Source organism: Salvelinus fontinalis, chromosome 16 (assembly GCF_029448725.1).
Source record: "Salvelinus fontinalis isolate EN_2023a chromosome 16, ASM2944872v1, whole genome shotgun sequence".
Lineage (NCBI taxonomy): Eukaryota > Metazoa > Chordata > Actinopteri > Salmoniformes > Salmonidae > Salvelinus > Salvelinus fontinalis.
In genome coordinates this window covers 52,477,760-52,494,696 of record NC_074680.1, presented here as the reverse complement: position 1 = coordinate 52,494,696, position 16,937 = coordinate 52,477,760, and the positions used below count along the sequence as shown (strand labels likewise).

Below are 16,937 nucleotides of genomic sequence, written 5' to 3'. Positions count from 1 at the left end.
TCTCTCAGTTCCATTATATCACACAAGAGACATTGGACAAAGGCGTCTTCTGTAGGCGGGAGTTTTGTTAAGATACCTGACACTCGCTCTGAACAGTAACATGCATTGTCTGTGGTACGGTTTTGGAAGCATAAGGACCTTATCTTTCATATCAGAGAGGGGAAAAAACATTGATACACACCTTGATAAGGTTGGGGTTAGTGTTCCCACACGGCCACATCGCCATGTTACAGGTCTTGTTTAGGGAAAACAGACAGAAGACAAGAAGAAACCACCTGTACTATGTAACATGCTCTGAACACCTGTGTGTAAGCAGAACTCGTGAAGTGTAGTTTCGTCAGATGGAGATAGATGGCTGAATGAATCTGTGCTCAACTGCTACAGTAAGTGTATGTTTTCTATTTGAAGAATTCTTTCTCGCTGATGAAAGATTGTTGGGTTGGGTTAAGGCCACTACAGTATAAACTCAGTATAGACCAGGTTATAAGGCCATATGTTTCGAAAGCCGTGACGTAAGCGATGATTATTGTTATTTCTAAATATTAAAACATTGAGTCAGTATTGTAGTTCACATGAGGCAGTCGTTGGCTAAGCTAACGGCTGAGAACTGTAGGGAGAAGGCAGAATGCTGCCTAGTTTTTGAAAACCAGGCTTAAGCCTGCGCTGACCTTGTGTTTAGCCAAGCTGACAGCAGCTAGCTAGCATAGCTTGGTGTTAGCTGCAGCTGGCTATCCTAGCAAGCTGATATTTCTGTCAAATCAGTTTTTACTCAACAAGTCTTTCTGGTTAAGTCTCTAAGAGCTTTCCACACCTGGATTGTGCAACATTTACCCATTATTATTTTCAAAATTCCTCAAGCTCTGTCAAATTGGTTGTTGATCATTGCTAGACAACAATTTTCAGTTCTTGCCATAGATTTTCAAGTAAATGTAAGTAATAACTGTACCTCGGCCACTCAGGAACATTCACTGTCTTCTTGGAAAGCAACTCCAGTGTAGCTTTGGCATTGTGTTTTATATTATTGTCCTGCTAAAAGGTGAATTAATCTCCCAGAGTCTGGTGGAAAGCAGACTAAACCAGGATTTCCTCTAGGATTTTGCCTGTGCTTAGCTCAATTCTGTTTATTTTTTATCCTGAAAAACTACCAGTCCTTAACAATTACAAGCATACCCATAACATTATGGAGCCACCACTACGCTTGAAAATATGGAGAGTGGTACTCAGTAATGTGTTGTCATGGATTTGTATTCAGGACAAAAAGTTCATTCCATTCCCACATTTTTTGCAGTATTACTTTATTGCCTTGTTGCAAAAAGGCTGCATGTTTTGAAATATGTTTTATTTTGTACAGGCTTCCTTTTCTCTCTATTAGATTAGTATTGTGTGGTAACTATATAATGTTGTTGATCCATCCTCAGTGTTCTCCTATCACAGCCATTGAACTCTGTAATTGTTTTAAAGACTCCATTTGCCCCAAGGATGAAATCCCTGAGCAGTTTCCTTCCTCTCTGGCAACTGAATTAGGAAGGACAACTGCATATGTGTTGTGACTGGGTGTATTGATACACCATCCAAAGTGTAATTAATAACTTCACCATTCTTGTAGGGATATTCAATGTCTGCTTTTTATTTTATTTTGACCCATCTACCAATAGGTCCTCTTCTATACAAGGCATTGGAAAACTTCCCTGGTCTTTGTGGGTTGAATCTGTGTTTGAAATTCACTGCTTGACTGAGGGCCCTTACAGATAATTTGTAAGTTATGGTAACCACTATTATTACACACAGTGAGTCCATGCAACTTATTACAGTATGTGACTTGTTTTAAGCACCTTTTTACTCCTGAACTTATTTAGGCTTGCCATTAAAAAAAGGTTGAATTCTTATTGACTGAAGGCATTTCAGCTTTTCATTTTAAATGAATTTGTAAAATAACATTCCACTTTGACATTATGGGGTATTGCGTGTAGGACAGTGACAAAAAAACTCAATGTAATCCAATTTAAATTCAGGCTCTAACAGTCTTAACCCTTAAAGTCATGGGGTGTGAAAACTTTCTTAAGGCACTGTCACGCCCTGACCATAGTTTGCTTTGTATGTTTTATGTTTTGTTTGGTCAGGGTGTGATCTGAGTGGGCATTCTATGTTGTATGTCTGGTTTGTCTATTTCTATGTGTTTGGCCTGATATGGTTCTCAATCAGAGACAGGTGTTTTGCGTTGTCTCTGATTGGGAACCATATTTAGGTAGCCTGTTTTGTGTTGTGGGTGATTGTCTATGTGTAGTGTTTAGTGTCAGCACTAATTGTTATTTAGCTTCACGGTCGTTGTATATTGTTTTTTTATTAGTTTAGCAAAGTGTTCTCTTTCTATTAAAAACAAGATGAACACATACCACGCTGCATATTGGTCCTCCGATCCTTCAAACTTTTCCTCCTCGGACGAGGAAGAAGAAGACAGCCGTGACAGGCACTGTAACAATGTGCAAATATTACACTTGTCTTTCGTCTTTTACTGTAATTCACAGCCGATACAGATACTATACCTATCAGCATTTTGCCTGACAGTGCTGGTAGGGTTAATGGCAGGAACCGGGTTACCGAGATTTACCTGGATTTTCCGCCCAAACCCACTGTAAGGATGATGAGAAGCAGGTACAGGGAGTGGACGTTTAATTAAATTGTATGCAGGTCTGTTGGAGATTCTGGCGTGCATGAGCCCCTTACTACCCAGAGAGTGGAACACCTGGTTCTCTGTGTTCTTGAACCACATGATTTGCTTACACTTTACAACAACTCTCATGAAGAGGCCATTATAAATGGTTTATAAATCAATTTGTTAGAAATGCTTAAGATGTTTAGTTTAAAAGTGCTTCATTAATGTTAACAAATAAGAAAATAAAGTATTGTATGTATTAATAGCATGTTGTCACGAGAATTTTCGATCCCAATGATGATAACAATCACTATAGCTTTGACCAATTCCCCCTAGGTTGTAAAGCTAGGGTTAATAAGAATTAGGCAAAGACTCAGATTCTGCAAAAGGTTCGTTGTAGTTTATTCATGAGAGCTCTCAAGTCAACCAAAATTTGAACAGACTTTATAACCCCCTCTACACATACACACACACACACACACACACACACACACACACACACACACACACACACACACACACACACACACACACACACACACACACACACACACACACACACACACACACACACACACACACAGACAGGTTTATCACTTTTCTACCAGCCTTGGCAGTTTCTCGCCGTTCTCTCCTCCCTAGATTAGAGAGGCCTTGGAAGGGCCCTCCTGTTGTCAGCTTTTTCAGAGTTATCATGTGTAGTCTACCAGCCTCTGTTTTCTCCACATATTTCTCCCTCTTAACTTGTCCCACACATGTATTATTGGAATATAGTCTTATACGTTTCAGGGTGGAATTCTTTAGTCGTTACTTTAAACATCTAAATTCCCTTATCTTCATGAGTAATTATAACATACTAACAATTATTTTTAATACTGAATGATTTTTACAGATGATTCTTTGTTTTAACTATGGGTGTAGGAAGAACAACAAATCAAAAATAAATTATTTGGCATGGAGGACTGTGCTATTGTCACCCAAAAGGTCATCAGATCCATTGACGAGCTGGAACAGTGTAGGGTGCATTATGAAAATCAACTGGGTCTGTGAGAACCAGACGCACAATCAACTGGGTCTGTGAGAACCAGACTCACAATCAACTGGGTCTGTGGGAACCAGACACACAATCAACTGGGTCTGTGAGTACCAGACTCACAATCAACTGGGTCTGTGGGAACCAGACGCACAATCAAATGGGTCTGTGAGAACCAGACGCACATCCATTTTGAACACTAGTTGTAATGGTTATGAGTCCATGGTTAAAGAAAGAGAAGTCTGGGATTGTCCAAGTGGCTGGGTGACTGGTTGCTTTGTTGTTTGAATCCCAGATTGACCCTTTATTACGTCTATCTGATGGAGCTGTGTTTGATATTCATGTGAAGTTTTAAGCTGTTTTAGTTTTATTTGTAATTAAACTGACAACATTATATCAGAAATTATTATGTAATCCAGTGCACTAAACATATAATATAAGTTAGCAGGTGTTATATTGTAGTGAATAATACATGTAAAGTAGTGGCCAAAAGTTTTGAGAATGACACAAATATTAATTTTCACAAAGTCTGCTGCCTCAGTTTGTCTGATGGCAATTTGCATATACTCCAGAATGTTATGAAGAGTGATTAGATGAATTGCAATTAATTGCAGAGTCCCTCTTTGCCATGCAAATGAACTGAATCCCCAAAAAACATTTCCACTGCATTTCAGTCCTGCCACAAAAGGACCAGCTGACATCATGTCAGTGATTCTCTCGTTAACACAGGTGTGAGTGTTGATGAGGACAAGTCTGGAGATCACTCTGTCATGCTGATTGAGTTCGAATAACAGACTGGAAGCTTCAAAAGGAGGGTGGTGCTTGGAATCATTGTTCTTCCTCTGTCAAACATGGTTACCTGCAAGGAAACACGTGCCGTCATCATTGCTTTGCACAAAAAAGAGCTTCACAGGCAAGGATATTTCTGCCATTAAGATTGCACCTAAATCAACCATTTATCGGATCATCAAGAACTTCAAGGAGAGCGGTTCAATTGTTGTGAAGAAGGCTTCAGGACACCCAAGAAAGTCCAGCAAGTGCCAGGACCGTCTCCTCAAGTTGATTCAGCTGCGGGATTGGGGCACCACCAGTACAGAGCTTGCTCAGGAATGGCAGCAGGCAGGTGGGTGTGAATCTGCACGCACAGTGAGGCGAAGACTTTTGGAGGATGGGCTGGTGTCAAGAAGGACAGCAAAGAAGCCACTTCTCTCCAGGAAAAACATCAGGGACAGACTGATATTCTGCAAAAGGTACAGGGATTGGACTGCTGAGGACTGGCGTAAAGTCATTTTCTTTGATGAATCCCCTTTCCGATTGTTTGGGGCATCCGGAAAAAAGCTTGTCCGGAGAAGACAAGGTGAGCGCTACCATCAGTCCTGTGTCATGCCAACAGTAAAGCATCCTGAGACCATTCATGTGTGGGGTTGCTTCTCAGCCAAGGGAGTGGGCTCACTCACAATTTTGCCTAAGAACACAGCCATGAATAAAGAATGGTACCAACACATCCTCTGAGAGCAACTTCTCCCAACCATCCAGGAACAGTTTGGTGACGAACAATGCCTTTTCCAGCATGATGGAGCACCTTGCCACAAGGCAAAAGTGATAACTAAGTGGCTCGGGGAACAACACATCGATATTTTGGGTCCATGGCCAGGAAACTCCCCATACCTTTATCCCATTGTGAACTTGTGGTCAATCCTCAAGAGGCGGGTGGACAAACAAACCCACAAATTCTGACAAACTCCAAGCAATGATTATGCAAGAATGGGCTGCCATCAGTCAGGATGTGGCCCAGAAGTTAATTTATAGCAGGCCAGGGCGTATTGCAGAGGTCTTGAAAAAGAACTGTCAACACTGCAAATATTGACACTTTGCATCAACTTCATGTAATTTTCAATAAAAGCCTTTGACACTTATGAAATGCTTGTAATTATACTTCAGTATTCCATAGTAACATCTGACAAAAATATCTAAACACTGAAACAGCAAACTTTGTGGAAATTAATATTTGTGTCATTCTCAAAACTTTTGGCCACGACTGTATACCATTGTGCAATGTATTGTAGTGGATGTGGGGACTACACCCTCAACCAGCGACTGTCAAACCAACACCTTTATCGTTACACCAAGAGATATGAATCCCTTTACGAGATTGCTAGGTGTTGGGTTAAGGTCACTACAGTATAAACTCAGTATAGACCAGGTTATGAGGTTGCTAGGTGTTGGGTCAAGGTCACTACAGTATAAACTCAGTATAGACCAGGTTATGAGGTTGCTAGGTGTTGGGTTAAGGTCATTACAGTATAAAATCAGTATAGACCAGGTTATGAGGTTGCTACAGTAGGTGTTGGGTTAAGGTCACTACAGTATAAACTCAGTATAGACCAGGTTATGAGGTTGCTAGGTGTTGGGTTAAGGCCACTACAGTATAAACTCAGTATAGACCAGGTTATGAGGTTGCTAGGTGTTGGGTTAAGGTCACTACAGTATAAACTCAGTATAGACCAGGTTATGAGGTTGCTAGGTGTTGGGTTAAGGTCATTACAGTATAAACTCAGTATAGACCAGGTTATGAGGTTGCTAGGTGTTGGGTTAAGGTCACTACAGTATAAACTCAGTATAGACCAGGTTATGAGGTTGCTAGGTGTTGGGTTAAGGTTACTACAGTATAAACTCAGTATAGACCAGGTTATGAGGTTGCTAGGTGTTGGGTTAAGGTCACTACAGTATAAACTCAGTATAGACCAGGTTATGAGGTTGCTAGGTGTTGGGTTAAGGCCACTACAGTATAAACTCAGTATAGACCAGGTTATGAGGTTGCTAGGTGTTGGGTTAAGGTCACTACAGTATAAACTCAGTATAGACCAGGTTATGAGGTTGCTAGGTGTTGGGTTAAGGTCACTACAGTATAAACTCAGTATAGACCAGGTTATGAGGTTGCTACAGTAGGTGTTGGGTTAAGGTCATTACAGTATAAACTCAGTATAGACCAGGTTATGAGGTTGCTACAGTAGGTGTTGGGTTAAGGTCACTACAGTATAAACTCAGTATAGACCAGGTTATGAGGTTGCTAGGTGTTGGGTTGAGGTCACTACAGTATAAACTCAGTATAGACCAGGTTATGAGGTTGCTAGGTGTTGGGTTAAGGTCACTACAGTATAAACTCAGTATAGACCAGGTTATGAGGTTGCTAGGTGTTGGGTTAAGGCCACTACAGTATAAACTCAGTATAGACCAGGTTATGAGGTTGCTAGGTGTTGGGTTAAGGTCACTACAGTATAAACTCAGTATAGACCAGGTTATGAGGTTGCTAGGTGTTGGGTTAAGGTCACTACAGTATAAACTCAGTATAGACCAGGTTATGAGGTTGCTACAGTAGGTGTTGGGTTAAGGTCACTACAGTATAAACTCAGTATAGACCAGGTTATGAGGTTGCTAGGTGTTGGGTTAAGGTCACTACAGTATAAACTCAGTATAGACCAGGTTATGAGGTTGCTACAGTAGGTGTTGGGTTAAGGTCACTACAGTATAAACTCAGTATAGACCAGGTTATGAGGTTGCTAGGTGTTGGGTCAAGGTCACTACAGTATAAACTCAGTATAGACCAGGTTATGTGGTTGCTAGGTGTTGGGTTATGGTCACTACAGTATAAACTCAGTATAGACCAGGTTATGAGGTTGCTAGGTGTTGGGTTAAGGTCATTACAGTATAAACTCAGTATAGACCAGGTTATGAGGTTGCATAGTGTTGGGTTGAGGTCACTACAGTATAAACTCAGTATAGACCAGGTTATGAGGTTGCATAGTGTTGGGTTAAGGTCATTACAGTATAAACTCAGTATAGACCAGGTTATGAGGTTGCATAGTGTTGGGTTAAGGTCACTACAGTATAAACTCAGTTCAAACACACCAAGACAGTCGTGAAGAGGGCATGACAACACCTTTTCCCACTCAGGAGACTGAAAAGATTTGGCATGGGTCCCCAGATCCTTAAAAAGTTCTACAGGTGCACCATCGAGAGCATTCTGCCCGGTTGCATCACCGCCTGGTATGGCAACTGCTCGGCATCTGACTGTAAGGCGCTACAGAGGGTAGTGCGTATGGCCCAGTACATCACTGGGGCCAAGCTTCCTGCCATCCAGGACCTATATACTAGGTGGTGTCAGAAGAAGGCCCAAATAAATGTCAAAGACTCCAGTCACCCAAGTCATAGACTGTTCTCTCTGCTACCGCACGGCAAGCGGTACCGGAGCGCCAAGTCTAGGACCAAAAGGCTCCTTAACAGCTTTTACCCCCAAGCTGAACAATTCATCAGATGGCCACCCGCACTATTTACATTGACACGCCGCCCCTCCCTTTGTTTTTACTCTGCTACTGTTTATTATCTCTGCATAGTCACTTCACCCCTACCTATATGTACAAAATAACTTGACTAACCTGTAACCCCCGCACATTGAATCGGTACCGGTACCCCCCGTATATAGCCTCGTTATTGTTATTTTATTGTGTTTCTTTTTTTTTTTGACAATTTTTACTTTATTTAGTAAATATTTTCTTTAGTCTTTCTTAAACTGCATTGTTGGTTAGGGGCTTGTTAGTAAGCATTTCACGTTAAGGTCTACACCTGTTGTATTCGGAGCATGTGACAAATAAAAGTTGATTTGATTTGACTTAATGCTCACATTGAAAAAAAGTGTAATTATCATAATCAACAACAAGATAATCATCAATAAAAATAATTATCAAAACAGTTAAACTGTTGGTTAACCTGTTTTCTTATTTGTAGGATTTCTGAATTTGCTTAAAGCGCTTTGCTTACATCTACATCTGATTAGAAAATGTTATTCCTTTCACTTCAAATTCAAAGTGTTAGCTACATATTTCATTTTGGAACATCAGATCTGTGAATTGCTAAGACCTCATATAGTTTATGAATGCATCCGAAAATATGTTATTTAGAATAAAATGTTATATAGAATACAATATGTTATATAGTAGAATACAATATGTTTTATAGTAGAATAAAATATGTTTTTCCTGCGGCATTTGTTCTTTTCTAAATTGCATTGGGTTTTGCCAGATCGGCACATTTCAAAAACTGTATTGAGACGACTGGCTCTACATATGTTGATTCTGCGATGTCATTTCTGGTTGTTAACTCTATGAAAAGTCAATCATGTTTCTGGTCAACAAGTCATGATATAGAACTCCACTTTATTTCATGTTGAATGACCTTTTCAAGCTCTTCATTGCATCATCAGGTGTTAATGCCTTCCAGTCCTCTGGGATATCAGCAGGAAGTGCATGTGTGTCTTCTGCAATTATTTTATTGAATTTGGTCATCACATACTTCCAGTATTCTGAAGCCTCAATGCTGGTATCTCCAGTTATCATCCAGTCAGGGTAATATGTCTGGTAGTCTTTGTAGGGGTGAAATTTGCCTTCTGTCAGGGAGGTCCTAAATGTTCTCTCACTAATCACATCAGAGGAACATATATTAGTCACTAACACGTTTGTGTCTTTGTCCCTCAAACCACGGACACCATGTGGACGATGAATGGGGGTGAAGTGTTTGGTATGCTCCTTGCCTCCTGCTTCACAGGGTGCACTGCAGAAGGGACATACCTCACCACACCCAAACAGACTGGTGAACATCTTGTCCAGAGGCTTGAATGTCAGAGATCTGAGTCTCTCTTTGATGTCTCCTCCCTTGTCATACTCAGCTGCTAGTGACTGCTCCATTTCTCTCACATAATCTGTGAGGTCGTCAGCAAACTGTTCTGTATTAGCAGAGTAGTTCAGAGTCATGATCAAATCCAGACCATCCTTGGGGAAGACAAGCTTCTTTCCAAGGGCACAACACATGTTCTGAATGAAAGTATTGATATATTTTACAGTGCTGTGTGATTTTCTGATGTTAGATATTGTATCAGTGATTATCTTGACTATCTCTGAAAGATGTTTATTCTCCAACTTCTCCAAACTGGGGTCTTTTGAGAGTTGTTGGGCAATTTGGTCAAACAGCCAGTTCTTCACAAACTTTTCATAATGGTTTATGTATTCTCTGTAGTTCTTGTCATATTCTCCATCCATCAGAAGCTGTTTTAAAATGGAGAACTGGAAAGTCCCTCGGGCGCTGTAATCCTCTGACCCTTCACCTGTCTTCACTTCATCTACTACATCAGGACCAATCATTTTTGTCACATAGTCCTGTACAGCTGTCTGTAAGAGCTTTGTGAACTCCTCAGCTTTCTTAAGGCACTGGTCTCGGTTATGAAACAAGTCTATGAAGTCAGTAAGGTACTTGTTCTTAGACTGTTCCAGACATTTTCGGGGATCATTGACTGCAATTAAATCATCATGCTTCTTTTGAAATGTTCTCGCTGCTATGCCACAGATGTGCAGCTTCAGATTAACCTCACATTCCTCAGGAACTTTACATTTGTTGTTTTGTTGCGATGTTTTATCAATTATATCAAGAAGCTCTTTGATGTAAGTGTCATGGTAATCTGTTTTGCTATTCACCTTCTGGGTTATAAACTCTTGACACTTTGTTATGATGTCATTACAGAAATCTTGTAGTTTCTTCCTGACATCTCTATTCCAGAGAATCACAAAGCCTGTAGTCTTCTGCCACCAATCCCCTGACTCTACAACAAATGGCCTCTTCCCACAATCAACCAAGCTGTTTCCATCCAACAAACTTCGGACATAACCCGACCTCGTAGATAAATGTTCTTGTAAAATGCTGAAGGCATCCTGAGCAACCTTTCTTCTTGTGAGTCCTCTGAATTTGATCTCAGACAGAGTTTTCTTCCACATTCTTTCAAACTCTTCTATGAGGTCCTGTTCTGATAAATCAGATTTGTTCTGTTTACAGGTCTGCAGCAAAGCCAGCACCATGTTCTCCATTGTATTTGCCTGTGAACTCTTGATGTCATCCAGTTGGGCCTTTCCCTCTTTGATCTCAACAGCTCCATGTAGAACGTTACTCACTGTGTTTTCTGTCTCTCGTCTCAGCGTTTTGGCACTGGACACAAAGCCTTCCCTGTATTTTTCCACCAGATTGACATGGCCAACTTGCTTTTTAAAGTATTTTACTAGATTGTCTTGGATTTCCATTTCTCCCTCTGCAAGCTTCTTGAATGCTTCTGTCATCAAGTCTTTTAGCACATCTCTTATGGTGATCTGGTGATTAAGAACTGTCATGCCAAAATTAGAAATGTTGGTTTCAGCACTCACCATCCATGTATATATCTCTTTCTGGAAGGCCCATTCCCAACCATTGTACTCAGAGCATAATCTGGAGTATGCATCTGCAACCAAGCTGTTTCTGAAACTAAAGATGAAGTTCTCAAATTTAACAGAATCCCACAAGCTTTCTGTCCACTTCATGAAATGTGTCAAATCATCATTTTTTGGGCATATTCTAAAATCTTTCATCAAGCTCTTTTTGAAGTCATATATAGCCTCACTGTAGCCAGCATTAACTGGAGACATAGGAGGAGTCCCATGCCAGAGTCCTGGGATGTACCAGCTGCTTGTGTCTGGATCATACTTCATCACATCAGTGAACTTTGTGATATTCTCCTTCTTCTCCATTCTGGCTGCTGCCTGGGTCATTTCATTCAACTGTTCCAACAACTTCTTCCTGTCCCTCATGTTGTTGTCATGTGCAGACACGTCTGACACATTCTGGTACACAAAATGACAGACTGGCTTCTTCCCCACTTCCTTCATCCTGATAAAAGCATGAACAACAATCTGTAGAATGTCTTTCATCTCTGTGGAGTTCTCCATGGAGATGTTGATGATAGTGACATCACTGAGTCCAATCACCAGTGTTGCCAGTTCCTTGTCATGTTCATAGCTATCATCTAGTTGAGCCAGCTCTGGTGATTTCAACCCCTCTGTGTCAATCACCATGATGAAGTCACATTTCAGTTCCTCCTTGAGTTCTTTGTTGACTTTAATCAGTAGCATGAAGGCCCCTCTGGTGCATCTTCCACTGCTGACAGCAAACTGGACCCCAAACATGGTGTTGAGGAGAGTGGACTTCCCAGTGCTTTGGACCCCTAAAACTGTCACAACCCGGATCTTGCTGTTGGAGTCCACAAGAGTATGAAGTTGAGTCAGAACAGCTGATATCCATTTCAGAGGGATATTTGATGCATCTCCATCCACAAGCTCAATGGGGAAACCATCCAACAGCATCTGAGCACACAATCCAGGGAGATGCTCCATCTGTTTCCTTTGAGGACTGTCTTCAGGGAGGGAGCAGGCAGCTTCATATAACTGGCCCAACTCACGCAGGAAGTGTTCAAGTCCCAGGGAACCGTCCGATGTTTGCCTATCCAAATCTGCAATGTCTTTTTCATCTGCAGATTCTTTTTCCTGGAGCATTTTATACTTTTCTCGTAAACCAGACAGATTCTTCCGTGACATATTGTCCAAATATATCCGCATCCATTTGATGAAATAGGATCGCTCCACTTCTGAAGTTGACATGCCAAATGGAAATTTGTCATTGCCTCTGTCATGTCAAAGGTTTGTTGTTTTTTTCTGAGTTCTATTTCCTTTTTCTTCAGAGAGCTCTTGTAGTGTTCAATGTCTTGACCACCTTGTTTTCTCAGTCTACATCTCTCTTTCTCCAACTGGGAAATCTCTTTCCAGATTTGCCCTTGTAAGGGTAGCTGTTCATCTTTGAATGTAATTGTGTCTGTGATGTTGCTGGTGATTTTATCTGCCATCTTCCTGGCACTCTGACACTCATCACTGTCTTCATCAACCAGAATCCCACTCCGACGAGCAATAACATCCATTTTTTCAATTGTCAGTTTGTTTTGGCAATTTTCAATAACATCACCAACAGATGACTGCAGGGTTTTTACAAATGCTGCTTCATTCCTCCCCTTCTTTTCTATTACATGTGTGACTCTGTCTCCTGTGAATGTTTTTCTCTGAGAGTTAACAACCAGAAATAACTCTGTGTTTATGTCTTCCAAAACCTCAGAATCTGCATCTAATTCATCACTAAACATGAAAATTGCTGCTGATGTTTGACACAGAAAGGAAAACTGTGTCTTAAAGGACCTGATGTCTCCTCTGAGATTGGCAAAAGCCACAGGCTTGGTGAACCTGTCTATGTTTCTGTTCCCACATTGAGGTACCAGCTGATTTCAACTAGACCATCTGAAATCTTCCGAGGTACATCACCACAGTCCATATCACGATGGACAAATGTGTCAGGATTACTTAGCAGTTTGTTCAACATATTAGACTTGGACAAGTTGCTTTCTCCTAGCCTAACGAAGGACACCATAGGGATATCAGAGAGTACAATTCTCTCCTCTATGAAGGACTTTGTGTCTACTTGTGAAGAGGGTCTAAACTTCCTCACTATGTCCCCCAAGGCCCACAGCATCAACGTGCTTTGTTTTGTGTCACAGTTGGGCAGCAGGAGAGGAACATCAAACTGACACATGGACATTTTCTGGACCATCTCCTGCTGCAGGAAACCATCTGAGCACAGAAACAGGGCAGTTATCAGGTCCAATGGATTAATTGCATAACTGTTTTCAGAGTCACTCTCATCAGTGTCACTTTTTAGTGTCACACCCCTAGCATTTACATTTGCCATCATTAATTTCTTAAGGAAGGCCCCTGGAAGTGACTGCATAGTGGTAAGAGGTTCATCTGATGTAGTATCAGCATTTATCTCAAGGACAGTACTTAACGTCAGCTTGTTTTCATAATGATCTTCTAGTCCAGTCTTTGACAACAGCTCCATCAGGTAGGATCCTGTAGATAGAAAGGAAGATCAGGAAACAGGAAAGATCCAGGAAATTCACCATCTTTGTCTATGTCACTCCGACATTTCCGTCAAAACAACAGTTTGTTGATTACTTTTTTCAAATCCAATGTATTTTCCATGTAGGTTCCATGTCACAATACGTTGACAAATTATGTTTAAATATAGTTGATTCAACCAGTTATTGCCCAGAAAATACTTTAGTGGGGTACTTTCTTACTTGTGGTGAAGGTTGTTGACACCGGTTGACTTTGCTTTCCATTTTCCAGCACAGTGCAGACAGTGACAGAGTACTGAGTACCACATTGCAGGTCAGAATGAGTGATGCTGTGTGAAGATGTGGTGGTGATGTGTGGTTCTGTCCCTGGACAGTGGTAGGAGATCTGGTAATGATGTTGGGTTTGGTCCAATCCTGGTGGCTGGCTCCAGCTAACAGCAGCTGATGTGGTGCCCACTGAGTCAACAGTCAGCTGGTCTGGAACAGGAAGTACTAAAGGAAAATACATTACTGTTAGTGCTGCAGTTTAACTCCAGAAATATACTACAGGAGGAAAAAGTTTAATAGTAGTCAAAAAGTAGAAAAGGCCAGCTTGCAATTCCTTTTGATATGGGTAAGAAATATGCAAAACACAGAAGTCACATAACAATAGTTGGACTTGTAATGTAACAAAAATAAAGATTTTCCGCTGTGCTACGGGAAAAAAAGTATATTTGGTCAGGGGGGGGGGGGGTTCTTGCATTGGAATAATATAGAATTCTGCTTATATAATCATTCTCATCTACCGCAATAAACATAAAGTTCAAATGTCCAGACTGAGATCATGGTGTCCTTTTGGAATCTGTAACCTATCTCTGCTGCGCTGCATCAGCACAATGGACAGCGCCCTACATCAATGCTGTTTTTGTGAAGAATATAGACTACAAGATAGACAGGATAATTCACCTATTACAAACAGCCTATGTGAATGCAGCCGTACACACAGCTGACTTACCAAGATAATGCTAACTAAATGCTGTAAGTAGTAGCCTAGTTATTCATGTATGCAAAGACAAAATACTGAATAGTTTGGCTTACTGACACGACTGCAAATGTGAATGAATGTGAACAGAAGAAAACAGCGGTAACAAGTAGTAGACCTAGTAAAATAAATATCAGATAGATAAAGACATGACACAATCTATATTTAGGCTAGTTACATTAACATAATATCAGATAGATAAAGACATGACACAATCTATATTAGACTAGTTACATTAACATAATATCAGATAGATAAAGACATGACACAATCTATATTAGACTAGTCACATTAACATAATATCAGATAGATAAAGACATAAACCAATCTATATTAGACTAGTTATATTAACATAATATCAGATGGATAAAGACATGACACAATCTATATTAGACTAGTTACATTAACATAATATCAGATAGATAAAGACATGACACAATCTATATTAGACTAGTTACATTAACATAATATCAGATAGATAAAGACATGACACAATCTATATTAGACTAGTTACATTAACATAATATCAGATAGATAAAGACATGACACAATCTATATTAGACTAGTTACATTAACATAATATCAGATAGATAAAGACATGACACAATCTATATTAGACTAGTTACATTAACATAATATCAGATAGATAAAGACATGACACAATCCATATTTAGACTTTTTACATTAACATAATATCAGATAGATAAAGACATGACACAATCTATATTTAGACTACTTAAATTAACATAATATCAGATAGATAAAGACATGACACAATCTATATTAGACTAGTTACATTAACATAATATCAGATAGATAAAGACATGACACAATCCATATTTAGACTTTTTACATTAACATAATATCAGATAGATAAAGACATGACACAATCTATATTTAGACTACTTAAATTAACATAATATCAGATAGATAAAGACATGACACAATCCATATTTAGACTTTTTACATTAACATAATATCAGATGGATAAAGACATGACACAATCTATATTAGACTAGTTACATTAACATAATATCAGATAGATAAAGACATGACACAATCTATATTAGACTAGTTACATTAACATAATATCAGATGGATAAAGACATGACACAATCTATATTAGACTAGTTACATTAACATAATATCAGATAGATAAAGACATGACACAATCTATATTAGACTAGTTACATTAACATAATATCAGATAGATAAAGACATGACACAATCCATATTTAGACTTTTTACATTAACATAATATCAGATAGATAAAGACATGACACAATCTATATTTAGACTACTTAAATTAACATAATATCAGATAGATAAAGACATGACACAATCTATATTAGACTAGTTACATTAACAGTAAACATAATATCAGATGGATAAAGACATGACACAATCTATATTAGACTAGTTACATTAACATAATATCAGATAGATAAAGACATGACACAATCTATATTAGACTAGTTACATTAACATAATATCAGATAGATAAAGACATGACACAATCTATATTAGACTAGTTACATTAACATAATATCAGATAGATAAAGACATGACACAATCTATATTAGACTAGTTACATTAACAGTAAACATAATATCAGATAGATAAAGACATGACACAATCTATATTAGACTAGTTACATTAACATAATATCAGATAGATAAAGACATGACACAATCTATATTAGACTAGTTATATTAACATAATATCAGATGGATAAAGACATGACACAATCTATATTAGACTAGTTACATTAACATAATATCAGATAGATAAAGACATGACACAATCTATATTAGACTAGTTACATTAACATAATATCAGATAGATAAAGACATGACACAATCTATATTAGACTAGTTACATTAACATAATATCAGATAGATAAAGACATGACACAATCTATATTAGACTAGTTACATTAACAGTAAACATAATATCAGATAGATAAAGACATGACACAATCTATATTAGACTAGTTACATTAACAGTAAACATAATATCAGATAGATAAAGACATGACACAATCTATATTAGACTAGTTACATTAACACAATATATCAGATAGATAAAGACATGACACAATCTATATTAGACTAGTTACATTAACATAATATCAGATAGATAAAGACATGACACAATCTATATTTAGGCTAGTTACATTAACATAATATCAGATAGATAAAGACATGACACAATCTATATTAGACTAGTTACATTAACAGTAAACATAATATCAGATAGATAAAGACATGACACAATCTATATTAGACTAGTTACATTAACAGTAAACATAATATCAGATAGATAAAGACATGACACAATCTATATTAGACTAGTTACATTAACATAATATCAGATAGATAAAGACATGACACAATCTATATTAGACTAGTTAGATTAACAT

At 38.8% G+C, this 16,937-nt stretch overlaps 1 protein-coding gene across 1 annotated transcript; it reads right to left on the bottom strand.

Annotated features, from left to right (window-relative positions):
- Positions 1-8,715: 8,715 nt before the first annotated feature.
- On the bottom strand, positions 8,716-13,484 carry LOC129813333 (up-regulator of cell proliferation-like). Its single transcript, XM_055865700.1, is given in 3 exon segments — positions 8,716-12,201; positions 12,204-12,848; positions 12,851-13,484. Coding segments are annotated over 3 exon segments (4,572 nt in total). The 5' UTR covers positions 13,476-13,484; the 3' UTR covers positions 8,716-8,899.
- Between the last annotated feature and the right edge of the window lie 3,453 nt (positions 13,485-16,937).